General features: G+C 43.9%; 1 protein-coding gene across 1 annotated transcript in view; it reads right to left on the reverse strand.

Moving 5' to 3' along the window:
* LOC103198353 (complement C1q and tumor necrosis factor-related protein 9A) overlaps window positions 1–10648 on the reverse strand; it is a 12631-nt gene that overhangs the window by 1601 nt on the left and 382 nt on the right. Inside the window, exon 2 of the mRNA XM_007942520.1 lies at window positions 2657–2719. Within this exon, the coding sequence (XP_007940711.1) occupies window positions 2657–2719 (63 nt within the window). The remainder of the gene's footprint in view (window positions 1–2656; window positions 2720–10648) is intronic.

Raw genomic sequence — 10648 nt, forward strand, 5'->3', positions numbered from 1 at the left:
AAGAGGTAACTATGGGGAGGAAGTGGGAGGGGAGCTGTTGCATTGTGGTAAACTGTGGTCAATGTCATGAGACAAAGTATATGTGAACCGCTGTGAATTTGCTCTGTAAACCTTCACCCAAATCACAGTAAAAATAAATAAATAAATAATATAGGCTCAGGGTTTGAAATCTATTTACTCTCCAGTTGTGCACATGCACATACACACACACATACATTTAACATTTTTAGAAAGAAAATATTATGGTTGTTGGGTGCTTCGAATCAACTGTCAACTCATAGTGACCCCATGTCTTAGGCTGTAATTTTTACGGAAGCAAAATGCCAGGCCTTTATGCCATGAAGCTGTTGAATGGGTCTCCTAATGGACTCATCCCTGTGCCCTCTTCCACCTGTGACTCTACAGAATCTCTATTCAGGATGTGCTTTACCCTCTCATAGCTCAGACACACGCCATCTTTTGATTCCTGTCTACTACATTAGCACTGGAGCTCACCTTAGGAATTACGATTCTTGACCACCTGAGTCTACCATGTCGACCACCACACGATGCCAATTCTTGACAGACTACAGAGGCTTGCAAAGGCCATTGTTACTAAGGCTCCTTTCAGCTAACTGGTAGTCAGCCCTAGTTATGTGACACCCACTGAATACATCCTCACTGAAAGGAACACAAAGTATAGCCACTAGTGTGGCACTCATTGCTCCAGCCTGGCCATTGTACTGATAGCATTGTACAATTCTTCATTCTACATATATGCTCAGTGATCCCCTATTTCCTTCACCCAGACTGTAGAGTCGTGGTCATGAACTTTGGTTCTGGAGATCAAATGTCAGGATTCTATCCTATCTCCACCACTTATGGCTCTGTCTCCTTACCCATAAAATTGCATAGCAATTGGGGAAAAAAAAAAAGTTGTCATCAAATCAACTTTGACTCATTGCAACTCTGTGTGTGTCAGAGTAGAATGGTGCTCCCAGGGTTTCAATGGCTGGTTTTTCAGAATCCCTGCCTTACTTCCAAGGAGCACATGGGTAGGTTTGAACCACCAATCTATTGGTTAGTAATCAAGTGCATAACAATTTTTACCATTTGGTGACTCCTGCCTAACTTAGAGTGGTATGTATTGAGTCAATACACGAAAAGCATGTAGAACAATCTAGGATATTAAAAAAAGAAAACAAACTCACAGCCATGAAGTTGATTCCAACTCATAACAACCCCCATTGGGTTTCTGAGGCTGTGAATATTTACATAAGTAGATTGCCTCATCTTCCTTCCACAGAGCAGCCAGTGGGTTTGAACCACTGACCTTCTGGTTAGCAGCCAAATGCCTTACCTTCTACACCCCCAGAGCTCCTTAGTGAACATTATATATATTTGTCATTATGACTGTCCTCTGCCAATCAATCTCCATCTGCCAGAGTCCGCCTTATCCTTAAAGGCTCAACCTACATGGCTGCTTCACCCTGCCCTGTTTGCAGATCCACTGAATCAGAATTCAGTTTCCCTCTCCAATGTCGATCCAGTTAACCAGGGCTCAGCCACCGATGGCCCATGCACACAATCTGGCCTGCAGCCTGTCTTTGCCCAGCCCACAAGTTTAGGATGGTTTACGTTTTTAAATGGCCACAATCTGTGTTTCCTGATACATGACAGTTACATAAAATTCCGATTTTAGTTTTCACAAATAAACTCTCACTGGAACACAGTGGTGTCTGTGGTTGCTTTGCACATGAGAACTGAGCTGAGCATTGTGACAGAGTCTGTGTGACCCACAATGCTGAAAATACTTCCTATTTTTATAGACATTTGTCTACTGAACCCTGCACTAGGTCATAGACTTTTTTGTTGCAGTTGTGGTTATTGAAATTACACAGCAAAACTTACACCAATTCAACAATTTTTACATGTGCAAATAAATCAGTGACATTGACTGTATTCTTCAAGTTGTGCAAATATTCTCACCTCCTTTTCCGAGTTGTTCCTCCCTCGTTGACACAAACTTGTTGACCCCTACGTTTCCTACCTAACCTTTCAAGCTGCTCTTGTCAATTGGATCCCAGATAGACCAAATCTTTCTTTAAAACAGCACAATGATGAAGGCAAATATCCTTCGCTAATTAAGCTAACCTAAAGGAGCTCTGGTGGCATAGGAGGTAAGGCATTAGCTGCTAACCAGAAGGTCAGTGGTTCAAATCCACCAGGTTCCCCATGAGAGGAAGATGAGACAAGCTACTTCCATAAAGGTTTTCAACCTTGGAAACCCAATGAGGGTCACTATGAATTGGAATTGACTCAATGGCAATGGGTTTGGTTTTTGGTTTAAAGAAGACTTCAGGGAATATTTTGGTTTAAGGTTTAAAGTTTATCTCAGGGTACTAGTTTCAGGGTCTCATCAACATTTAGTAGTTCCAGAAAGTCTGGGTTCCAAGATAATTTGAAATTCTGTTCTTCAATTCTTCCCTTTTGCTCAAGATTCTCCTATAAGTTCTTTGATCAAAATGTTCAGCAAAGATAACTTTTAGAGAGTAAGAACTGTGTTGCTTTATCATTCCAGAGCCTATAAAGAATTACCCATGATAAACAGTAGTTAGCATTAATTCATTGAAAGTTCAGAATTGGATCATGGAAAAATAGGAAAATAATTTCTGACCTCGTTCTCCTTTCTGTCCATTCATTCCATCCTTTCCTGGGCCTCCAGGAAGTCCTGGCTCTCCTGGGAGAAAAAAAAACAGAGGCAAGACTTCATATTCTAGTTCTGACTTTAGCAGACATTGGTCTCAATGAATGATGGATATTGGAGAGTACGGAGCAAGGGGTGAGCTCCCAGCCCTGTCATATATTACCCTCCCTTACAGACATATGTGCAAAGAAGTTGATGTGCAAAAATATAAAGGCAGTTGTTGTTGTTACTTGCCATTGAGTCAGTTCCAATACATGGTGACCTTGTACACAATAAAATGGAACAATGTCAAGTCCGGTGCCATGCTCATGATCATCGATGTGTTTGAGTGCATTGTTGCAGGTACCCTGTCAATTCAGCTCAGTGAGGGTTTCCCTTGTGCTTGCTGATCCTCTCCTTTAGCAAACGTGACGTCCTTCTCCAGCAATTGGTCTTTCCTGATGATGTGTCCAAAGCAAGTGAGCCACAGTGTCACCATCCTCACTTCTAAGGACCAGTCTGGCTTACGCTGAGTCACATAAGTGAATTAGCACAACAGCAATGTGGACTTCCCACGCACCTGCTCCAAGACCCCAATGTGAGCACACAGAACAGGCTGAGTAGGGGTTTACATGGCTGCATTTGTTTTGTGTGCTGAGCACTACTTACGTGATCTGAATGCTGGAGGGACTGGGTGGCTTTCTCTGTTCTTTTCCCTTCCCATCACTCTTGTGGAGAGATGGAGGAGAAGTTTCACTAGCATCCTACAAAACCACAGATGTCTATGGTGGTATGGCACTGTTTGGGATGGGAAGGAAGCTTCTGGAAGCAGTGTCTTAGAGTAGTGGTGAATTACCACTGATAAGTTGGCATAGGAGACCCCATCTGGGGAACATCACAGGAAAGAGGTTTTGTTTGACCACACAGGAGTCCTATCATCAATCCAAAATCTATCTATCTATCTATCTATCTATCTATCTATCTATCATCTATTTCTCTGTCTGTCTATCCATCTACGCAAGCCAGAGCAGTGGGTTTGGAGCAGTTGAGGGAGACCAGGAAGGAAGCAGGCCAGCACAGCGGGTGTGCAGTGGCTGAGGGAGACCAGGAAGGAAGTGAGCCGGTGTTGCGGGTGTGGAGCAGTTGAGCGAGACCAGGAAGGAAGCCAGTGTGGCAGCTTTGGAATGGCTGAGGGAGATGAGGAAGTGAGTGGAGCGGTTTGGAACAACTAAGGGAGAAGAGCTTGTCTGTCAGTTTGTCATATTGTAGTGGCTTGCATGTTGCTATGAGGTGGAGGCTATGCCACCGATGTTTCATATGCCAGCAGGGTTACCCATGTGGACAGGTTTCAGCAGAACTTCCAGACTAAGACAGAGGAAGGAAGGGGCTAACCCCTTCCCAAAGAATTGGCCAGTGAAAACCTTATGAATAGCAGTGAAACACTGTCTGACATATTACTGGAAAACTTTATGGATAGCCCTGAAACATTGTCCCATATAGTGCTGCAAGATGAGCCCCTCAAGTTGGAAGGCACTCAAAAGACAACTGGGGAAGAGCTGCCTCCTCAGAGTAGAGCCAACTTTAATGATGTGGATGGAGTACAGCTTTCAGGACCTCCATTTGCTGATATGGCATGACTCAAGATGAGAAGAAACAGCTGCAAACATCCATTAATAATTGGAACATGGAATGTACAAAGTATGAATCTATGAAAATTGGAAGTTGTCAAAAATGAAATGGAACACATAAAGATCAATAACCTAGGCATTACTGAGCTCAAATGCACCGGTTTGGCCATTTTGAATCAGACAATCATATGATCTACTATGCCGGGAATGACAAATTAAAGAGGAATGGTATGGCATTCATTGTCACAAAGAATGTATCAAGATCCATCCTGAAGTACAATGCTGTCAGTGATAGAATAATATCCATACCCCTAAAAGGAAGACCAGTTAACACTACTATTATTCAAATTTACACACCAACCACCAAAGCCAAAGATGAGGAAATTAAAGATTTTTACCAACTTCTGCAGTCTGAAATCGACCGAACATGCAATCAAGATGTGTTAATTAACACTGGTGATTGGAATGCAAAAATTGGAAACAAAGAAGACTCTCTGGTAGTTGCAAAATATGGCCTTGGTGATAGAAATGATGCTGGAGATCGCATGATAGAATTTTGCAAGACCAATGACTTATTCATTGCAAATACCTTTTTTCAACCACACAAATGGCAGCAATACATGTGGACTTCACCAGATGGAGTACACAAGAATCAGACTGACTACATCTGTGGCAAGAGGCGATGGAGAAGCTCAGTATCTTCAGCCAAAACAAGGCCAGGAGCTGACTGTGGAACAGACCATCAACTGCTCATATACAAGTTCAGGTTGAAGCTGAAGACAATTAACAGAAGTCCATGAGAGAGGGATGGACACTGGGAAGAGGTAACTATGGGGAGGAAGTGGGAGGGGAGCTGTTGCATTGTGGTAAACTGTGCTCAATGTTATGAGACAAAGTATATGTAAACTGCTGTATGGAAAGTGAATTTGCTCTGTAAATCTTCACCCAAATCACAATTTAAAAAAAAAAAAAAAAAAGTCCATGAGAGCCAAAATGACCTTGATTATATCCCTCCTGAATTTAGAGACCATCGAAAGAATAAATTTGATGCAATGACCGAAAACCAGAGGAATTGTAGGATGACATCAAGAACATCATCCATGAAGAAAGCAAAAGATCATTAAAAAAAAAAAAAAAAAAAAGACAGGAAAGGAAGAAAAGACCAAAATGCATGTCAGAGGAGACTCTGAAACTTGCCCTTGAATGAAGAGTAGCTAAAGCAAATGGAAGAAATAACAAGATAAAAGAGCTGAACAGAAGATTTCAAAGAGCAGCTTGAGAAGACAAAGTCTATTATTATAATGAATTGTGCAAAGACCTGGAGTTAGAAAACTAAAAGGGAAGAACATGCTCAGCATCTCTCAAGATGAAGGAACTGAAGGAAAAAATTAAGCCTCGAGTTGCAATACTGAAAGATTCTCTGGGCAATGTGGGTGGGGGCTGTCTCCCTCCCATTGCCTGGATCAGGCCGCCATCAGCCCTGGCTTTCCCGCTTCCTGCCTTGGGTGGGTGCTCTCTCCATTTCCTTTTATAACATTGAGAAGAATGGGAATTCCAGGACACTTAATTGTACTCATGAAAAACCTGTACACAGACCAGGAGGCTGTCGTTCTAACAGAACAAGGGGACTGCGTGGTTTAAAATCAAGAAGGTAGTGCATCACGGTTGTATCCTTTCACCATCCTTATTAATCTGTATGCTGAGCAAATAATCCAAGAAACTGGACTGTATGAAGAAGAATATGGCATCAGGATTGGAGGAAGACTCATTAACAACCTCTTCAACTTTGCTTGCTGAAAGTGAGAATGACTTGAAGCACTTACTGATGAAGATTGAAGACTACAGTCTGCAGTATGGATTGCACCTCAATATAAAGAAAACAAAAATCCTCACAACTGGTCCAATAAACAGTTTCACAATAAATGGAGAAAAGATTGAAGTTGTCAAAGACTTCATATTACTTGGTTCTACAATCAACACCAATGGAAGCAGCAGTCATGACATCAGACAATGTACTCCAATAGGCAAATCTGCTGTAAAAGACCTCTTTGAAGTGCTGAAGAGCAAGAATATCTCCTTGAAAACTAGAGTGTGCCTAACACAAACCATGGTATTTTCAATCGCCTCGTATGCATGTGAGAGCTGGACAATGAATAAGGAAGACCGAAGAAGAGTTGATGCCTCTGAGTTGTAGTGTTGGCAAAGAATAGTGAAAGCCCCATGGACTGCCAAAAGAACTAACAAATCTGTCCTGGAAGAAGTGCTGCTGGAATGCTCCTTGGAAGTGAGAATGGCCAGACTTTGTCTCACCTTCTTTGGTCATGCTGTCAGAAGTGACCATTCTCTGGAGAAGGATATCAAGCTTGGTAAAGTGGAGGGCCAATGAAAAAGGGGAAGGCCCTCAACAAGAAGAATTGACACAGTGCCTGCAACGATGGGCTCAGGTATGGCAAGACTCGTGAGGCTGGCATAGGACTGGGCAGTGTTTCATTCTATTGTACATAAGGTCACTATGAGTCAGAGACAACTCGATGGTACCTCACAACAACAACATCATCTATCAATCTACCATCTATCTATCTATCTGTCTGTCTGTCTATCTATCTATCCATGTATGTCTATCCATCTACCATCTGTATCTATCATCTATCTACCTACCTACCTATCATTTGTCAATCTACCATCTCTCTCTCTCTCTATCAATCTACCATCTTTCTCTATATATCTATCTATCTTTTATGAATCTACCATCTGTATCTATCTATCTGTCTGTCTATCTATGTATCTGTCTGTCTGTCTGTCAATCATCTAGCTAAAGGTCCCTGGGTAGCACAAAAGGCTGACACCTAACTACTATCCTAAACATTCGTGATCTAACCCCATGCACTGGGCCTGTGGGAGGAATCATTCTGCTTCTATAAAGACCAGTGCCAGCAAAGGCCCATGGAATTAAGTTCTATCCTGTTACACACAGGGCTCCATAAGTCGGAATCCACTCAGTGGCAATGGGTTGATGTTGTTGTTTTCTAAAATTTATCTATCATTCTATCTATCACCTTTTGTCTGCATAAAATATTTCATAATAAAAATTTAAATCTCATTCACTTGGAAATAACACACACACACACACACACATTCACTCTCAAGTCAGAGTGAAAAGAGCTAACTGCCAGATCCGGGAACCACCATCCCTTGGCCCCACCCACCGCACTCCTTCAGCCAGAGGTGCAGTGAGCTACAGAAATGTTGCCTTGGGCCTGGAGCCACGTGTGCTGAAAGGCTTTCAGGGAAAGCCAGCAGGTGCCCCTGGGAGTGTGCAGTCAGGGAGACTGCTGCCTCACTTTAACTTTTCCATTTGTAACTCTGACGCCTGGTGACCCACGTGTGTCAGAGTGGAACTGTGCCTCACAGGGTTTTCAACAGCTGCTTTTTCAGACACAGATGACCAGGTCTTTCTTCTGAGATGCCTCTGAGTGGACTCAAAGCACCAACCTTTTGGTCAGCAGCTGAGTGTGTTCATTGTTTGTACCATGGGACTCTCAACTTCCAGCTAGAAAAATCTAAAGTAGCAGCCAGCTGCAGCTGTCCCAATGGCAGAGCAAAGAGGACAGTGGCACTGTGAACACACACAGTAGGTAGGGCAGCAGTGCCCTTTTTTCCTGGGGGCAAGTGGGTGCCTCTAGAGCAGCCAGGCTTGTGACAGATTGAAAAACCCTACCCATGAGAACTGTCTGCCAAGGCAAGAGGACCAACAGGAAGAGGCCGCACTAGAAGCTGAGGGGCACTTGGAGCCTGTGTTAGATCTCTCGTGCTGCTGTGACAGGAATACCACATGTGGCTGGTTTTAAAAGTAGAAATTCACTCTCTCACAGTTTAAGAGGCTAGAAGTCCAAGTTCAGAGTGGTGGCCCTAGGGGAGGGCCTTCTGTCTCTATCAGCTCGGGGGGAAGGTCCTTGGCTCCTTTCAACATCTGTGGGGCTGGTGATCCTTGGAAGTCTCCAGGTACCTTAGCATCAATCTTCCCCTGGGTCTAGGAGGTTCTCAGCACAAGGACCCCAGGTCCTAAAGATGTGCTCTGCTCCTGGCTCTTCTTTCTTGGTGGTACTCAGGCTCCTCCTTCTCTGCTCCCTTCTCCCTCCTTTTATCTCTTGTCAAATAAAAGTTGATGCACCCACACCCCAGGGAAACTCCCCTTACATCAGAACAAGGCTGTGACCCTAATCCCCTTAAAACTGATTAGCTGTTCACATCGGATTACAGCAGAGGATGATGACATCATCACACTGCCAGATTACATCATTACATAACTGCCAAATCACATCACTACATAATTGCCAAGCAAGTGAGAATCATGGCCCAGCCAAGCTGACACGTGTTTTGGGGGGACACAATACAATCCATGACAGATCCCATTAGGCAGCAAGTGCAGGAGGTCCACAAAGCACCAGGCTAGTAACATTTCTTCTTCTTCTTTTTTAAAATAATATTTTATTGTATTTTGGGTGGAAGTTTAAATAGTATATTATGTTCAGTGACATTAGTTACATTTTTCACAATGTGTCACCATTCACTTTAATTGTGTTCTGGTTGTTCTGTTTCCAGTACTCTAGTTTCCCTGCCACTTTATCTTTTTATGTTTGCTTCAGAGTAAATGTTGAGTAAGTAATACTTCTTGTACCTCTTTCTCCCCTGCCAAACCCTGTCTCGAGAGTCAAAGGTAGTCCTGGCAGGAAGGAGACTGGGAGTGCAGGCTGGAAGAACTGTGAAGAAGGATATATCCTGAGATGCATGTAAGCACATGAACACAAACACACACACACATACACACACACACACACACCACTGCTGGACCCTGGGGAGGCAGACAGAAGACTTCATTTCAGCCAGACTGAGGTATTGCTATTAACTTGAACTGGACTTTTTACTACCTGGAAAAGAGACTGATCTAATGCCAAGAAGTGACTGGAACCACATGAATTTGTGAGTAACTATCCAGTTGGAGAGGAGCTCTGGTGGTGCTGTGGTTAAAGCATTGGGCTGCTTGCTAACCAAAAGGTTGGTGGTTCAAATCCACTAACTGCTCCACTGAGAAAATGATAAGGAAGTCTTCTGTAAAGACTGACAGCCTTGGATACCCTGTGGGGCAGTTCTACTCTGTCCTCCAGGGGTACAGTGAGTCAGAATTGACTCTATGGCAGTGGGTTTGGTTTGGCTTATCCAGTCGGAGGGATCTGAAGGGGAAGAATTGGGGGTGTCCCTGGGTTATGCAATGGTTGATGCACTCACTGCTGGTTTGCACTCCCAAACACAAGTGGATCTCTCTGCAGGCTTCACTAGCACCTGCCTGTCTGTTTGTTGTACTGTGGTGGCTTGTCTTGCTATGATGCTGGAAGTCATGCCACCAATATTTCAAACACCAGGAGGGTCACCCATGTTTGACAGGTTTCAGCAGGACTTCCAGCCCAACACAGACGAGGAAGAAAGGCCTAGAGATCTACTTCCAAAAATCAGCCACTGAAAAACCTACGAATCACAGCAGAACGTTGTTCAACTCACTTGCTTTGGACACGCCATCAGGAAGGATCCATCACTGGAGGAGGACATCGTGTTCGGTGGAGTAGAGGGCCAGCGAGGGAAAGGAGACCCTCGGTAAGATGGATTGGCACCGTAACTGCAATGATGGACTCCACCTTGGGGAAGATGGACTGGGAAGTGTTTTGTTCTGTGGTACATGAGTCACCCTGAGGTGGAGTTGACTCAATGACAACTATCTATCCATATGCCCCAGGTTGCCAAAGATCCACCATACCTGTCACCTGAGGCAGGAAGATCTATAGCATCAGAAACGAAACTCACTGCCATAGAGTCGATCCCAAGTCACAGTAACCCCTATTGAGTTTCCGAGATGGTAAATCTTCCCCCGTCTTCTGTCTGTGGAGTGGCTACTGGGTTTGAGCTGCCAACCTTCTGGTTAGCAGTCAGATGCCTTAGGCACTACCACAAAGTCTCCTTTATAACATCATGTGCTCCTGAAAATGGCCCTGTAGCATCAGAGGCAGTGGCTAACAGATAGTCCCACTAGATTACAAAAGTCCATAGGGGGGTCATGTTGGCCTTGTCCTAACACAGAATCTGGGACGGAGGAGGCTCTCAATAAATGTTTGCTGGATGGATGAATGAGTGAGGGATGAGTGATGGGTGGCTGGATGGGTAGATGGATGGATAGATGAATGAATGGGTAGATGGATGGATGGATGGATGGATGGATGGATGGATGGATGGATCGGTGGATGGATGGATCGGTGGATGGATGGATGAATGAGTGGATAGATGGATGGAAGGATGAATGGGTGGA

The sequence above is a fragment of the Orycteropus afer genome, unplaced genomic scaffold (assembly GCF_000298275.1).
Source record: "Orycteropus afer afer isolate SDZICR_OR568_19922 unplaced genomic scaffold, OryAfe1.0 scaffold00092, whole genome shotgun sequence".
NCBI lineage: Eukaryota > Metazoa > Chordata > Mammalia > Tubulidentata > Orycteropodidae > Orycteropus > Orycteropus afer.